The 18,437-nt window shown below is 38.1% G+C and overlaps 1 protein-coding gene across 3 annotated transcripts in view; it reads right to left on the minus strand.

Moving 5' to 3' along the window:
- Positions 1 to 18,437, minus strand: part of dlg5a (discs, large homolog 5a (Drosophila)) — a 223,529-nt gene that overhangs the window by 24,332 nt on the left and 180,760 nt on the right. For all 3 annotated transcript variants that reach the window (XM_061936460.1, XM_061936531.1, XM_061936380.1), the window contains 4 exons: positions 4,581 to 4,743; positions 4,366 to 4,499; positions 1,822 to 1,986; positions 1,564 to 1,747 (listed from right to left, as the gene is read on the minus strand). In XM_061936460.1, coding sequence (XP_061792444.1) covers positions 1,564 to 1,747; positions 1,822 to 1,986; positions 4,366 to 4,499; positions 4,581 to 4,743 — 646 coding nt within the window. The remainder of the gene's footprint in view (positions 1 to 1,563; positions 1,748 to 1,821; positions 1,987 to 4,365; positions 4,500 to 4,580; positions 4,744 to 18,437) is intronic.

Consider the following 18,437-nt stretch of genomic DNA (forward strand, 5'->3'; position numbering starts at 1 on the left):
CCTCGTGGTTAGTGTGTCCGCCCTGATATCGGTAGGTCGTGAGTTCAAACCCCGGATGAGTCATACTGAAGACTATAAAAATGGGACCCATTGCCTCCCTGCTTGGCACTCAGCATCAAGATTTGGAATTGGGGATTAAATCACCAATGATTCCCGAGCGCGGCCACCGCTGCTGCTCACTGCTCCCCTCCCCTCTTAGGGGGTGGAACAAGGGGGTGGGTCAAATGCGGAGGATCATTTCACCGCATGACAGCCCCCCCCACCCCCCACCCCCCACCCCCCAACCTCCTCATGCTCTTTCAGGGAGAGCATGTCCCAAATTCCAACCTGCTGTTTTGAGGCATGTTAAAAAAAAATAATGCACTTTGTGACTTCAATAATAAATATGGCAGTGTCATGTTGGCACTTTTTTTTTTTCCATAACTTGAGTTGATTTATTTTGGAAAACCTTGTTACATTGTTTAATGCATCCAGCGGGTCATCACAACAAAATTAGGCATAATAATGTGTTAATTCCACGACTGTATATATCGGTATCGGTTTATATCGGAATCGGTAATTAAGAGTTGGACAATATCGGAATATCGGCAAAAAAGCCATTATCGGACATCTCTAGTCTCAACGTTTGATCGGCTTGGGTCGGCACGCTGCCAAAGTTGATCTGCTTTTCTTCACATGTTTATTGTTCATAGTTAATATTGTAAATCCCACATTTTTTATTTTCATGTACATTCTGGGTGTCTTATTCAGTAAAAAAATTTTTAATTCCTTTACGTTTTTTAGGGAGGTCTGTCATAACGTTTTTAGCATTCATTCAATCAGACATTGTTGTGAGGTTTTGTATTAGTGTTCCTAAAAATAGTTATAATGGCCCCCAGACACATTTTTTTCTCTAAATTTGGCCCCCCCCAGTCAAAATAATTTGCCCAGGCCTGTTCTAGAGTGTATCGCCAGTGTCCAATTAGATTGTATGATGCTGTTAGTGTTACAATAATTATATATATATTATCACACAACTTTTATGCTTAAGGGCCATTGCTGTAATTATTGTCAATTGTGCTGAAGTGGTATTTTTCTTTGTCTGTGCAAAGCTGGCAATCCAAAAGATTGCAAGCCAGTCTCGTATCAGTGTCTGTGTCCAGGAACGGCCTGCTGACTGCCAAGGCCGAACACCGCCGTGACGCAGACAGAGCAGAGACAAGGCGATAGCACCAGCGTCAACACATTTGCATTTCTTGTATAATCATATATTGTGTCTAACTGGAGCTGTCGATATTAACCCCATTTCCTCAGTGACAGCTTCAGTGATGTAACCAGGGACCTCCCAAATAAATAGAGGAAGCACGTGGGCTAGACTTTAGAGCGAAGTTTGGATCTGTAACTAGAGTACAGCCTAAATAACGTCTTTCCTCAATTGAGCAAAATGTAACTCTGTCTCTGCATGATTCCTTGCTTCTCGTCTGTTTAATAGATGTCATCAGTGTTTGAATCTGACAGTTAGTGCATCAGAAAAGTTGTTCCACATCCATTTGAATCAATTGCATTTCCCTCTATCTATCATACCTCCAGAATGAGGTCACCAGGACGCAACCCATCAGCTCCTCTGGCAGGACTGTCCTCATCCAGGCTTTCTATGTAGACGCCCCGCAGGTTCCCCCCACAGAGCGTGACCCCCACCTCCACGCCAGGCCTGTGCACCGTCACCAGTCGAGGCTCCACCGCCTTCTTGTTGCCGTCAGAGTGCATTCTGGGTAAAAGGAAGTGGAGACAGTGGCTTGCTTTAGGCTCATTATTACTGCCGGGAACAGCCTTTTTATTTACCTGACATAGTTGCGGGGGCTGGTGGTGGGCGTGGTCTGTTTTGAGGAAGGGGTAAGGGTGCCCTCGTCCTGTTCGCTGAGCGTGTCGATGGCGGAGTGATTGTCTGGGGTGGCTGCGCCGCTCCCCTGAGGAGTAGACTGGGTGCTGACCGGCTCAAGACGAGAGCTGCCCCCATTAGGGAAGTCCAAAACATGGTGCATTAAAAATAGCACTAAAATAATGATCCACGTGGTTTATGATGTTAGACACACCAATATTTAGCCCTTGGCAAGGCCAGGAAGTAGGAACCATTTTTTAAGCCACACCCCTTACAACAGGCATGTCCAAAACCAAATTCCTAGGGGGGGGCCGCATCCTAAAAAAAACGTTACATAAAATGCTACCTTAGTTTTCCTTAGTAATCCTTTTCAGAAGACCAAATCAGATAATTGTTTTATGAATTGTTTTTTTTCTTTCTGACCGAAGATATTTGAGCAGCATGTACTATCATTACCGACACAGGCCTGGTTCACTCTCTGTACGGTATCTCCCTGGCTAATAAAAATGGGTCATACTTTGGACACCACTCTTTTTACGATAAGATGATAGAAGCATTCCAGTTCTCTCCAAAATATAAAAGGTGTGTCCAAAGTGTGGTACTGTGGCACATTAAAAAAAAATACAATTACAAAAATACAAATAGGAAAGGGAAAGCAAACTGTTTATTTCTTTAAATATATGCAGTATAACTTCCTGGAATATTGTAATGGTTTAAGACTTTTTTTTTTTCTTTAATGAAAAATATGGCACTCGCATCCTTTGATTTTAAAATATGCAGCACTAGGAGGAAAAGTTTGGACACCCCAGACATTTTTCTTATTGTTAAATGGGAAAAAAAACCCTGATAGTGACTGGTTTATACACATATATACATATACATACATATATACATACATACCATACATGCATATATATATATACATACCATACATATATACATATACAAATACATACATACACAAATACATACATACATACATACATATATATATATATATATATATATATATATATATATATATATATATATATATATATATATATATATACATACATACATATATATACATACATATATATATATATATATATATACATACATATATATATATATATATATATACATAGATAAATATACATACATATTTATACATATATATCCATCCATCCATTTTCTATATATATATATATATATATATATATATATATATATATATATATATATATATATATATATATATATATATATATATATACATACATACATACATACATACATACATACATACATACACACATGTATATATATATATATATATATATATATATATATATATATATATATATATATATATATACATACATACATACATACATACATACATACATACATACACACATGTATATATATATATATATATATATATATATATATATATATATATATATATATATATATATATATATATATACACACATACATATATACATACATATGTATACATACCGTATTTTTCGGACTATAAGTCGCATTTTTTTTCTCAGTTTGGCCGGGTGCGACTTATACTCAGGAGCGACTTATGTGTGAAATTATTAACACTTTACCGTAAAATATCAAATAATATTATTTAGCTCATTCACGTAAGAGACTAGACGTATAAGATTTCATGGGATTTAGCGATTAGGAGTGACAGATTGTTTGGTAAACGTATAGCATGTTCTATATGTTATAGTTATTTGAATGACTCTTACCATAATATGTTACGTTAACATACCAGGCACGTTCTCAGTTGGTTATTTATGCCTCATATAACGTACACTTATTCAGCCTGTTGTTCATAATTCTTTATTTATTTTAAATTGCCTTTCAAATGTCTATTCTTGGTGTTGGGTTTTTTATCAAATACATTTCCCCAAAAAATGCGACTTATACTCCAGTGCGACTTATATGTTTTTTTCCTTCTTTATTATGCGTTTTAAGCCGGTGCGACTTCTACCCTGGAGCGACTTATACTCCGAAAAATACGGTACATAGATATAGACATATATATTATATATATATATATATATATATATATATATATATATATATATATAAATAAATAAACAAAAGTATTTATATATACACATTATATGTATATACATATACATAAACATATACATTATTTATACTGTATATATGTGTATAAATATATACATACATATATACTGTGTATATATATATATATATACACACACATATATATAAATCAATAAAAACAAATACTACAGTGAATTGTATTTTTCTGGTATTTCAATGAGGGAAAAATAAATATAGTTGACATTTGTTGACATACCCTATACTTCCTTTAATTGATAATATTTGCTGCAGAACCTTCCAAGGCTGATGCATTACCTTGCCTTACTGGACAAAAGCCCCAAAATACATCAAATGCATTCCCAATGTTAGTTTTAGTTTTGGCTGGGGTCAACATTGAGCCCAAAGAAAACCACAAAAGTGTTTACCTGGAGCGAGAGTGGTTGCCCAGCTGGTACATGTGTGGGTTGTACTGGGCCATGATGGTGATGGTGTCACACTGTTGACCAATAATGAGGCGAGCCTGCTGCTCCGTAGCGTTACGCAAGTTGATGCCATTGAACTGAGCAAGGACCAAAGTTTGAATTCAGGGAGGGTCCAGCAAAATGATGAATCTTGCTCCACTATCATCTATTCTTCTTACCTCCAGTAACTGGTCCCCGTACTCCAGGCCTGCCTGGTGGGCGATGCTACCTCCAGTCACCTTCGAAACGAAGATGCCTCCGTTCTCGCCGCTCACAATGGAGATGCCCAGAGGCTCGACGCCTTTGTGCACGATGACGTTGCGGGGTTCCTCCAAGTAAGGCCTGGAAGCGAAGAGTACATCTTCTTCAATGAATGAATGATGTAGGATGTCATGGTGATGATGTGCTTCCTATACAACCTTCAGTTCAACAATATTACAGCTCAACTAACACATCCCATTAAAGAGAGTACTCGGCAGTTATTTGAGGTAACAATCATTTAACTCTTTTCTTACCATTTTCCCCACAATCAATGACAATCAAAATAATACACAGTACAAGAATTTGCAAATCCCTATGTGCGCAAGCCGCCGATAAACGCGATTGGAAGTGCTTGAATGTCCACGGTGAGTGGAAGGTGTGGATGTCAGAACGGTTCGAATCGGTTGAGAAATGTGGGATATGGAGAGGTTTGTAAATTGCCCATTCATTTTCAACGGGGGAACATTCCTGGTAATTCCGGGAAATTGGGAAATGAACAAAGCCGGGAAACATGCTAGCTTGAATGTCCAGGGTGAGTTGAGTGGGTGGATGTTGGAACGGTTTGAATCGGTTGAAAAACGAGGGATATGGAGAGGTTTGTGTATAGACCATTTTCAAATGAGGGAAAATTCCTGGTAATTCCAGAAAATTTGAAAATGTTCAAAGCCGAGAAACATGCTGACTTTAATGTCCAGGGTGAGTGGAGTGTGTGGATGTTGGATTGGTTCAAATCGGATGAGAAATATGGGATATGCAGTCGATTGTATATTTGCCATTCATTGTCAATGGGGAGAAATAAACCAGAAATTCTGGGAAAACCGGGAATTTTGGGAAAGGGAAAACATGTTCGGTTTGGTTGAAAGATCGGAATGGGGTTTATAGAATGGCGCAAAATTTGAGAATGTTGGGTATTGTCGAACTATGAGTATGTCCGTTTATTTGAATGGGAATTTCCTATAAATTTGGGAATTTCGTGAAAACCGTGAATTTGCGAAAATATACACAATACCACAATTGTCCGAGATAATACGTCCAGGGTGAGTGGAGTGCGTGGATGTTGGAACTGTTTGAATCGGTTGAAAAATGTGGGATATGGAGAGGTTTGTATATAAATCATTCATTTTCAATGGGGGAAAATTCCTGGTAATTCCAGAAAATTAGAAAATGTTCAAAGCCGGGAAACACGCTGACTTTAATGTCCAGGGTGAGTGGAGTGTGTGGATGTTGGATTGGTTCAAATCGGATGAGAAATATGAGATATGTAGTCGATTGTTTATTTCCCATTCATTTTCAATGGGGAGAAAATAACCAGAAATTCTGGGAAAACCGGGAATTTTGGGAATGGGAAAACATGTTTGGTTTGGTTGAAAGATCGGAATGGGGTTTATAGAATGGCGCAAAATTTGAGAATGTTGGGTATTGTCGAACTATGAGTATGTCCGTTTATTTGAATGGGAATTTACTATAAATTTGGGAATTTCGTGAAAACCGTGAATTTGCGAAAATATACACAATACCACAATTGTCCGAGATAATATGTCCAAGGTGAGTGGAGTGCGTGGATGTTGGAACTGTTGGAATCGGTTGAAAAATGTGGGATATGGAGAGTTTTGTATATAAACCATTCATTTTCAAAGGGGGGGGGGAATTCCTGGTAATTCCAGAAAATTAGAAAATGTTCAAAGCCGGGAAACATGCTGACTTTAATGTCCAGGGTGAGTGGAGTGTGTGGATGTTGGATTGGTTCAAATCGGATGAGAAATATGGGATATGCAGTCGATTGTATATTTGCCATTCATTGTCAATGGGGAGAAATAAACCAGAAATTCTGGGAAAACCGGGAATTTTGGGAAAGGGAAAACATGTTCGGTTTGGTTGAAAGATCGGAATGGGGTTTATAGAATGGCGCAAAATTTGAGAATGTTGGGTATTGTCGAACTATGAGTATGTCCGTTTATTTGAATGGGAATTTCCTATAAATTTGGGAATTTCGTGAAAACCGTGAATTTGCGAAAATATACACAATACCACAATTGTCCGAGATAATACGTCCAGGGTGAGTGGAGTGCGTGGATGTTGGAACTGTTTGAATCGGTTGAAAAATGTGGGATATGGAGAGGTTTGTATATAAATCATTCATTTTCAATGGGGGAAAATTCCTGGTAATTCCAGAAAATTAGAAAATGTTCAAAGCCGGGAAACACGCTGACTTTAATGTCCAGGGTGAGTGGAGTGTGTGGATGTTGGATTGGTTCAAATCGGATGAGAAATATGAGATATGTAGTCGATTGTTTATTTCCCATTCATTTTCAATGGGGAGAAAATAACCAGAAATTCTGGGAAAACCGGGAATTTTGGGAATGGGAAAACATGTTTGGTTTGGTTGAAAGATCGGAATGGGGTTTATAGAATGGCGCAAAATTTGAGAATGTTGGGTATTGTCGAACTATGAGTATGTCCGTTTATTTGAATGGGAATTTACTATAAATTTGGGAATTTCGTGAAAACCGTGAATTTGCGAAAATATACACAATACCACAATTGTCCGAGATAATATGTCCAAGGTGAGTGGAGTGCGTGGATGTTGGAACTGTTGGAATCGGTTGAAAAATGTGGGATATGGAGAGTTTTGTATATAAACCATTCATTTTCAAAGGGGGGGGGGAATTCCTGGTAATTCCAGAAAATTAGAAAATGTTCAAAGCCGGGAAACATGCTGACTTTAATGTCCAGGGTGAGTGGAGTGTGTGGATGTTGGATTGGTTCAAATCGGATGAGAAATATGGGATATGCAGTCGATTGTATATTTCCCATTCATTGTCAATGGGGAGAAAATAACCAGAAATTCTGGGAAAACCGGGAATTTTGGGAAAGGGAAAACATGTTTGGTTTGGTTGAAAGATCGGAATGGGGTTTATAGAATGGCGCAAAATTTGAGAATGTTGGGTATTGTCGAACTATGAGTATGTCCCTTTATTTGAATGGGAATTTCCCATAAATTTGGGAATTTCGTGAAAACCGTGAATTTGCGAAAATATAGACAATACCACAATTGTCCGAGATAATATGTCCAGGGTGAGTGGAGTGCGTGGATGTTGGAACTGTTTGAATCGGTTGAAAAATGTGGGATATGGAGAGTTCTGTATATAAACCATTCATTTTCAATGGGGGGAAATTCCTGGTAATTCCAGGAAATTAGAAAATTTTCAAAGCCGGGAAACACGCTGACTTTAATGTCCAGGGTGAGTGGAGTGTGTGGATGTTGGATTGGTTCAAATCGGATGAGAAATATGGGATATGCAGTCGATTGTATATTTGCCATTCATTGTCAATGGGGAGAAAATAACCAGAAATTCTGGGAAAACCGGGAATTTTGGGAATGGGAAAACATGTTTGGTTTGGTTGAAAGATCGGAATGGGGTTTATAGAATGGCGCAAAATTTGAGAATGTTGGGTATTGTCGAACTATGAGTATGTCCGTTTAGTTGAATGGGAATTTCCTATAAATTTGGGAATTTCGTGAAAACCGTGAATTTGCGAAAATATAGACAATACCACAATTGTCCGAGATAATATGTCCAGGGTGAGTGGAGTGCGTGGATGTTGGAACTGTTGGAATCGGTTGAAAAATGTGGGATATGGAGAGGTTTGTATATAAATCATTCATTTTCAATGGGGTAAAATTCCTGGTAATTCCAGAAAATTTTAAAACGTTCAAAGCCGATAAACATGTTGGCTTTAATGTCCAGGGTGAGTGGAGTGTGTGGATGTTGGATTGGTTCAAATCGGATGAGAAATATGGGATATGCAGTCGATTGTATATTTCCCATTCATTGTCAATGGGGAGAAAATAACCAGAAATTCTGGGAAAACCGGGAATTTTGGGAAAGGGAAAACATGTTTGGTTTGGTTGAAAGATCGGAATGGGGTTTATAGAATGGCGCAAAATTTGAGAATGTTGGGTATTGTCGAACTATGAGTATGTCCGTTTAGTTGAATGGGAATTTCCTATAAATTTGGGAATTTCGTGAAAACCGTGAATTTGCGAAAATATAGACAATACCACAATTGTCCGAGATAATATGTCCAGGGTGAGTGGAGTGCGTGGATGTTGGAACTGTTGGAATCGGTTGAAAAATGTGGGATATGGAGAGGTTTGTATATAAATCATTCATTTTCAATGGGGTAAAATTCCTGGTAATTCCAGAAAATTTTAAAACGTTCAAAGCCGATAAACATGTTGGCTTTAATGTCCAGGGTGAGTGGAGTGTGTGGATGTTGGATTGGTTCAAATCGGATGAGAAATATGGGATATGCAGTCGATTGTATATTTCCCATTCATTGTCAATGGGGAGAAAATAACCAGAAATTCTGGGAAAACCGGGAATTTTGGGAAAGGGAAAACATGTTTGGTTTGGTTGAAAGATCGGAATGGGGTTTATAGAATGGCGCAAAATTTGAGAATGTTGGGTATTGTCGAACTATGAGTATGTCCGTTTATTTGAATGGGAATTTCCTATAAATTTGGGAATTTCGTGAAAACCGTGAATTTGCGAAAATATAGACAATACCACAATTGTCCGAGATAATATGTCCAGGGTGAGTGGAGTGCGTGGATGTTGGAACTGTTTGAATCGTTTGAAAAAGGTGGGATATGGAGAGGTTTGTATATAAACCATTCATTTTCAATTGGGGGAAATACCTGGTTATTCCAGAAAATTTGAAAATGTTCAAAGCCGATAAACACGCTGGCTTTAATGTCCAGGGTGAGTGGAGTGTGTGGATGTTGGATTGGTTCAAATCGGATGAGAAATATGAGATATGCAGTCGATTGTATATTTGCCATTCATTGTCAATGGGGAGAAAATAACCAGAAATTCTGAGAAAACCGGGAATTTTGGGAAAGGGAAAACATGTTTGGTTTGGTTGAAAGATCGGAATGGGGTTTATAGAATGGCGCAAAATTTGAGAATGTTGGGTATTGTCGAACTATGAGTATGTCCGTTTAGTTGAATGGGAATTTCCTATAAATTTGGGAATTTCGTGAAAACCGTGAATTTGCGAAAATATAGACAATACCACAATTGTCCGAGATAATATGTCCAGGGTGAGTGGAGTGCGTGGATGTTGGAACTGTTGGAATCGGTTGAAAAATGTGGGATATGGAGAGGTTTGTATATAAATCATTCATTTTCAATGGGGGAAAATTCCTGGTAATTCCAGAAAATTTTAAAACGTTCAAAGCCGATAAACATGTTGGCTTTAATGTCCAGGGTGAGTGGAGTGTGTGGATGTTGGATTGGTTCAAATTGGATGAGAAATATGGGATATGCAGTCGATTGTATATTTCCCAATCATTGGCAATGGGGAGAAAATAACCAGAAATTCTGGGAAAACCGGGAATTTTGGGAAAGGGAAAACATGTTTGGTTTGGTTGAAAGATCGGAATGGGGTTTATAGAATGGCGCAAAATTTGAGAATGTTGGGTATTGTCGAACTATGAGTATGTCCCTTTATTTGAATGGGAATTTCCTATAAATTTGGGAATTTCGTGAAAATCGTGAATTTGCGAAAATATAGACAATACCACAATTGTACGAGATAATATGTCCAGGGTGAGTGGAGTGCGTGGATGTTGGAACTGTTGGAATCGGTTGGAATCGGTTGAAAAATGTGGGATATGGAGAGGTTTGTATATAAATCATTCATTTTCAATGGGGGAAAATTCCTGGTAATTCCAGAAAATTAGAAAATGTTCAAAGCCGATAAACATGCTGGCTTTAATGTCCAGGGTGAGTGGAGTGTGTGGATGTTGGATTGGTTCAAATCGGATGAGAAATATGGGATATGCAGTCGATTGTATATTTCCCATTCATTGTCAATGGGGAGAAAATAACCAGAAATTCTGGGAAAACCGGGAATTTTGGGAAAGGGAAAACATGTTTGGTTTGGTTGAAAGATCGGAATGGGGTTTATAGAATGGCGCAAAATTTGAGAATGTTGGGTATTGTCGAACTATGAGTATGTCCGTTTATTTGAATGGGAATTTCCTATAAATTTGGGAATTTCGTGAAAACCGTGAATTTGCGAAAATATAGACAATACCACAATTGTCCGAGATAATATGTCCAGGGTGAGTGGAGTGCGTGGATGTTGGAACTGTTTGAATCGGTTGAAAAAGGTGGGATATGGAGAGTTTTGTATATAAACCATTCATTTTCAATGGGGGGAATTTCCTGGTAATTCCAGAAAATTAGAAAATGTTCAAAGCCGGGAAACATGCTGACTTTAATGTCCAGGGTAAGTGGAGTGTGTGGATGTTGGATTGGTTCAAATCGGATGAGAAATATGAGATATGTAGTCGATTGTTTATTTCCCATTCATTGTCAATGGGGAGAAAATAACCAGAAATTCTGGGAAAACCGGGAATTTTGGGAAAGGGAAAACATGTTTGGTTTGGTTGAAAGATCGGAATGGGGTTTATAGAATGGCGCAAAATTTGAGAATGTTGGGTATTGTCGAACTATGAGTATGTCCCTTTATTTGAATGGGAATTTCCTATAAATTTGGGAATTTCGTGAAAACCGTGAATTTGCGAAAATATACACAATACCACAATTGTCCGAGATAATATGTCCAGGGTGAGTGGAGTGCGTGGATGTTGGAACTGTTTGAATCGGTTGAAAAATGTGGGATATGGAGAGGTTTGTATATAAATCATTCATTTTCAATGGGGGAAAATTCCTGGTAATTCCATAAAATTAGAAAATGTTCAAAGCCGAAAAACATGTTGGCTTTAATGTCCAGGGTGAGTGGAGTGTGTGGATGTTGGATTGGTTCAAATCGGATGAGAAATATGGGATATGCAGTCGATTGTATATTTCCCAATCATTGGCAATGGGGAGAAAATAACCAGAAATTCTGGGAAAACCGGGAATTTTGGGAAAGGGAAAACATGTTTGGTTTGGTTGAAAGATCGGAATGGGGTTTATAGAATGGCGCAAAATTTGAGAATGTTGGGTATTGTCGAACTATGAGTATGTCCGTTTATTTGAATGGGAATTTCCTATAAATTTGGGAATTTCGTGAAAACCGTGAATTTGCGAAAATATAGACAATACCACAATTGTCCGAGATAATATGTCCAGGGTGAGTGGAGTGCGTGGATGTTGGAACTGTTTGAATCGTTTGAAAAAGGTGGGATATGGAGAGGTTTGTATATAAACCATTCATTTTCAATTGGGGGAAATACCTGGTTATTCCAGAAAATTTTAAAATGTTCAAAGCCGATAAACACGCTGGCTTTAATGTCCAGGGTGAGTGGAGTGTGTGGATGTTGGATTGGTTCAAATCGGATGAGAAATATGAGATATGCAGTCGATTGTATATTTGCCATTCATTGTCAATGGGGAGAAAATAACCAGAAATTCTGAGAAAACCGGGAATTTTGGGAAAGGGAAAACATGTTTGGTTTGGTTGAAAGATCGGAATGGGGTTTATAGAATGGCGCAAAATTTGAGAATGTTGGGTATTGTCGAACTATGAGTATGTCCGTTTAGTTGAATGGGAATTTCCTATAAATTTGGGAATTTCGTGAAAACCGTGAATTTGCGAAAATATAGACAATACCACAATTGTCCGAGATAATATGTCCAGGGTGAGTGGAGTGCGTGGATGTTGGAACTGTTGGAATCGGTTGAAAAATGTGGGATATGGAGAGGTTTGTATATAAATCATTCATTTTCAATGGGGGAAAATTCCTGGTAATTCCAGAAAATTTTAAAACGTTCAAAGCCGATAAACATGTTGGCTTTAATGTCCAGGGTGAGTGGAGTGTGTGGATGTTGGATTGGTTCAAATTGGATGAGAAATATGGGATATGCAGTCGATTGTATATTTCCCAATCATTGGCAATGGGGAGAAAATAACCAGAAATTCTGGGAAAACCGGGAATTTTGGGAAAGGGAAAACATGTTTGGTTTGGTTGAAAGATCGGAATGGGGTTTATAGAATGGCGCAAAATTTGAGAATGTTGGGTATTGTCGAACTATGAGTATGTCCGTTTATTTGAATGGGAATTTCCTATAAATTTGGGAATTTCGTGAAAATCGTGAATTTGCGAAAATATAGACAATACCACAATTGTACGAGATAATATGTCCAGGGTGAGTGGAGTGCGTGGATGTTGGAACTGTTGGAATCGGTTGAAAAATGTGGGATATGGAGAGGTTTGTATATAAATCATTCATTTTCAATGGGGGAAAATTCCTGGTAATTCCAGAAAATTTTAAAACGTTCAAAGCCGATAAACATGTTGGCTTTAATGTCCAGGGTGAGTGGAGTGTGTGGATGTTGGATTGGTTCAAATTGGATGAGAAATATGGGATATGCAGTCGATTGTATATTTCCCAATCATTGGCAATGGGGAGAAAATAACCAGAAATTCTGGGAAAACCGGGAATTTTGGGAAAGGGAAAACATGTTTGGTTTGGTTGAAAGATCGGAATGGGGTTTATAGAATGGCGCAAAATTTGAGAATGTTGGGTATTGTCGAACTATGAGTATGTCCCTTTATTTGAATGGGAATTTCCTATAAATTTGGGAATTTCGTGAAAATCGTGAATTTGCGAAAATATAGACAATACCACAATTGTACGAGATAATATGTCCAGGGTGAGTGGAGTGCGTGGATGTTGGAACTGTTGGAATCGGTTGGAATCGGTTGAAAAATGTGGGATATGGAGAGGTTTGTATATAAATCATTCATTTTCAATGGGGGAAAATTCCTGGTAATTCCAGAAAATTAGAAAATGTTCAAAGCCGATAAACATGCTGGCTTTAATGTCCAGGGTGAGTGGAGTGTGTGGATGTTGGATTGGTTCAAATCGGATGAGAAATATGGGATATGCAGTCGATTGTATATTTCCCATTCATTGTCAATGGGGAGAAAATAACCAGAAATTCTGGGAAAACCGGGAATTTTGGGAAAGGGAAAACATGTTTGGTTTGGTTGAAAGATCGGAATGGGGTTTATAGAATGGCGCAAAATTTGAGAATGTTGGGTATTGTCGAACTATGAGTATGTCCGTTTATTTGAATGGGAATTTCCTATAAATTTGGGAATTTCGTGAAAACCGTGAATTTGCGAAAATATAGACAATACCACAATTGTCCGAGATAATATGTCCAGGGTGAGTGGAGTGCGTGGATGTTGGAACTGTTTGAATCGGTTGAAAAAGGTGGGATATGGAGAGTTTTGTATATAAACCATTCATTTTCAATGGGGGGAATTTCCTGGTAATTCCAGAAAATTAGAAAATGTTCAAAGCCGGGAAACATGCTGACTTTAATGTCCAGGGTAAGTGGAGTGTGTGGATGTTGGATTGGTTCAAATCGGATGAGAAATATGAGATATGTAGTCGATTGTTTATTTCCCATTCATTGTCAATGGGGAGAAAATAACCAGAAATTCTGGGAAAACCGGGAATTTTGGGAAAGGGAAAACATGTTTGGTTTGGTTGAAAGATCGGAATGGGGTTTATAGAATGGCGCAAAATTTGAGAATGTTGGGTATTGTCGAACTATGAGTATGTCCCTTTATTTGAATGGGAATTTCCTATAAATTTGGGAATTTCGTGAAAACCGTGAATTTGCGAAAATATACACAATACCACAATTGTCCGAGATAATATGTCCAGGGTGAGTGGAGTGCGTGGATGTTGGAACTGTTTGAATCGGTTGAAAAATGTGGGATATGGAGAGGTTTGTATATAAATCATTCATTTTCAATGGGGGAAAATTCCTGGTAATTCCATAAAATTAGAAAATGTTCAAAGCCGAAAAACATGTTGGCTTTAATGTCCAGGGTGAGTGGAGTGTGTGGATGTTGGATTGGTTCAAATCGGATGAGAAATATGGGATATGCAGTCGATTGTATATTTCCCAATCATTGGCAATGGGGAGAAAATAACCAGAAATTCTGGGAAAACCGGGAATTTTGGGAAAGGGAAAACATGTTTGGTTTGGTTGAAAGATCGGAATGGGGTTTATAGAATGGCGCAAAATTTGAGAATGTTGGGTATTGTCGAACTATGAGTATGTCCGTTTATTTGAATGGGAATTTCCTATAAATTTGGGAATTTCGTGAAAACCGTGAATTTGCGAAAATATAGACAATACCACAATTGTCCGAGATAATATGTCCAGGGTGAGTGGAGTGCGTGGATGTTGGAACTGTTTGAATCGTTTGAAAAAGGTGGGATATGGAGAGGTTTGTATATAAACCATTCATTTTCAATTGGGGGAAATACCTGGTTATTCCAGAAAATTTTAAAATGTTCAAAGCCGATAAACACGCTGGCTTTAATGTCCAGGGTGAGTGGAGTGTGTGGATGTTGGATTGGTTCAAATCGGATGAGAAATATGAGATATGCAGTCGATTGTATATTTGCCATTCATTGTCAATGGGGAGAAAATAACCAGAAATTCTGAGAAAACCGGGAATTTTGGGAAAGGGAAAACATGTTTGGTTTGGTTGAAAGATCGGAATGGGGTTTATAGAATGGCGCAAAATTTGAGAATGTTGGGTATTGTCGAACTATGAGTATGTCCGTTTAGTTGAATGGGAATTTCCTATAAATTTGGGAATTTCGTGAAAACCGTGAATTTGCGAAAATATAGACAATACCACAATTGTCCGAGATAATATGTCCAGGGTGAGTGGAGTGCGTGGATGTTGGAACTGTTGGAATCGGTTGAAAAATGTGGGATATGGAGAGGTTTGTATATAAATCATTCATTTTCAATGGGGGAAAATTCCTGGTAATTCCAGAAAATTTTAAAACGTTCAAAGCCGATAAACATGTTGGCTTTAATGTCCAGGGTGAGTGGAGTGTGTGGATGTTGGATTGGTTCAAATTGGATGAGAAATATGGGATATGCAGTCGATTGTATATTTCCCAATCATTGGCAATGGGGAGAAAATAACCAGAAATTCTGGGAAAACCGGGAATTTTGGGAAAGGGAAAACATGTTTGGTTTGGTTGAAAGATCGGAATGGGGTTTATAGAATGGCGCAAAATTTGAGAATGTTGGGTATTGTCGAACTATGAGTATGTCCCTTTATTTGAATGGGAATTTCCTATAAATTTGGGAATTTCGTGAAAATCGTGAATTTGCGAAAATATAGACAATACCACAATTGTACGAGATAATATGTCCAGGGTGAGTGGAGTGCGTGGATGTTGGAACTGTTGGAATCGGTTGAAAAATGTGGGATATGGAGAGGTTTGTATATAAATCATTCATTTTCAATGGGGGAAAATTCCTGGTAATTCCAAAAAATTAGAAAATGTTCAAAGCCGAAAAACACGCTGGCTTTAATGTCCAGGGTGAGTGGAGTGTGTGGATGTTGGATTGGTTCAAATCGGATGAGAAATATGGGATATGCAGTCGATTGTATATTTACCATTCATTGTCAATGGGGAGAAAATAACCAGAAATTCTGGGAAAACCGGGAATTTTGGGAAAGGGAAAACATGTTTGGTTTGGTTGAAAGATCGGAATGGGGTTTATAGAATGGCGCAAAATTTGAGAATGTTGGGTATTGTCGAACTATGAGTACGTCTGTTTATTTGAATGGGAATTTCCTATAAATTTGGGAATTTCGTGAAAACCGTGAATTTGCGAAAATATAGACAATACCACAATTGTCCGAGATAATATGTCCAGGGTGAGTGGAGTGCGTGGATGTTGGAACTGTTTGAATCGGTTGAAAAAAGTGGGATATGGAGAGTTTTGTATATAAACCATTCGTTTTCAATTGGGGGAAATTCCTGGTAATTCCAGAAATTTTGAAAACATTCAAAGCCGATAAACATGCTGGCTTTAATGTCCAGGGTGAGTGGAGTGTGTGGATGTTGGATTGGTTCAAATCGGATGAGAAATATGGGATATGCAGTCAATTGTATATTTCCCAATCATTGGCAATGGGGAGAAAATAACCAGACATTCTGGGAAAACCGGGAATTTTGGGAAAGGGAAAACATGTTTGGTTTGGTTGAAAGATCGGAATGGGGTTTATAGAATGGCGCAAAATTTGAGAATGTTGGGTATTGTCGAACTATGAGTATATCCGTTTATTTGAATGGGAATTTCCTATGAATGTGGGAATTTCGTGAAAACCGTGAATTTGCGAAAATATAGACAATACCACAATTGTCCGAGATAATATGTCCAGGGTGAGTGGAGTGCGTGGATGTTGGAACTGTTGGAATCGGTTGAAAATTGTGGGATTATGGAGAGGTTTGTGTATAGATTATTTTCAATGGGAGAAAATTCCTGGTAATTCCAGAAAATTAGAAAACGTTCAAAGCCGAAAAACATGCTGGCTTTAATGTCCAGGGTGAGTGGAGTGTGTGGATGTTGGATTGGTTCAAATCGGATGAGAAATATGGGATATGCAGTCGATTGTATATTTCCCATTCATTGTCAATGGGGAGAAAATAACCAGAAATTCTGGGAAAACCGGGAATTTTGGGAAAGGGGAAACATGTTCGGTTTGGTTGAAAGATCGGAATGGGGTTTATAGAATGGCGCAAAATTTGAGAATGTTGGGTATTGTCGAACTATGAGTATGTCCGTTTATTTGAATGGGAATTTCCTATAAATTTGGGAATTTCGTGAAAACCGTGAATTTGCGAAAAAATAGACAATACCACAATTGTCCGAGATAATATGTCCAGGGTGAGTGGAGTGCGTGGATGTTGGAACGGTTTGAATCGGTTGAAAAATGTGGGATATGGAGAGGTTTGTATATAAATCATTCATTTTCAATGGGGTAAAATTCCTGGTAATTCCAGAACATTTTTAAACGTTCAAAGCCGATAAACATGCTGGCTTTAATGTCCAGGGTGAGTGGAGTGTGTGGATGTTGGATTGGTTCAAATCGGATGAGAAATATGGGATATGCAGTCGATTGTATATTTGCCATTCATTGTCAATGGGGAGAAAATAACCAGAAATTCTGGGAAAACCGGGAATTTTGGGAAAGGGAAAACATGTTTGGTTTGGTTGAAAGATCGGAATGGGGTTTATAGAATGGCGCAAAATTTGAGAATGTTGGGTATTGTCGAACTATGAGTATGTCCCTTTATTTGAATGGGAATTTCCCATAAATTTGGGAATTTCGTGGAAACCGTGAATTTGCGAAAATATAGACAATACCACAATTGTCCGAGATAATATGTCCAAGGTGAGTGGAGTGCGTGGATGTTGGAACTGTTTGAATCGGTTGAAAAATGTGGGATATGGAGAGGTTTGTATATAAATCATTCATTTTCAATGGGGGAAAATTCCTGTTAATTCCAGAAAATTAGAAAATGTTCAAAGCCGAAAAACATGCTGACTTTAATGTCTAGAGTGAGTGGAGTGTGTGGATGTTGGATTGGTTCGAATCGGATGAGAAATATGGGATATGCAGTCGATTGTTTATTTCCCATTCATTGTCAATGGGGAGAAAATAACCAGAAATTCTGGGATAAACCGGGAATTTTGGGAAAGGGAAAACATGTTTGGTTTGGTTGAAAGATCGGAATGGGGTTTATAGAATGGCGCAAAATTTGAGAATGTTGGGGATTGTTGAACTATGAGTATATCCGTCTATTTGAATGGGAATTTCCTCTTAATTTGGGAATTTCGTGAAAATTGTGAATTTGCGAAAATATAGACAATACCACAATTGTCCGAGATAATATGACCAGGGTGAGTGGAGTGCG

Source organism: Nerophis lumbriciformis, linkage group LG02 (genome assembly GCF_033978685.3).
Source record: "Nerophis lumbriciformis linkage group LG02, RoL_Nlum_v2.1, whole genome shotgun sequence".
NCBI lineage: Eukaryota > Metazoa > Chordata > Actinopteri > Syngnathiformes > Syngnathidae > Nerophis > Nerophis lumbriciformis.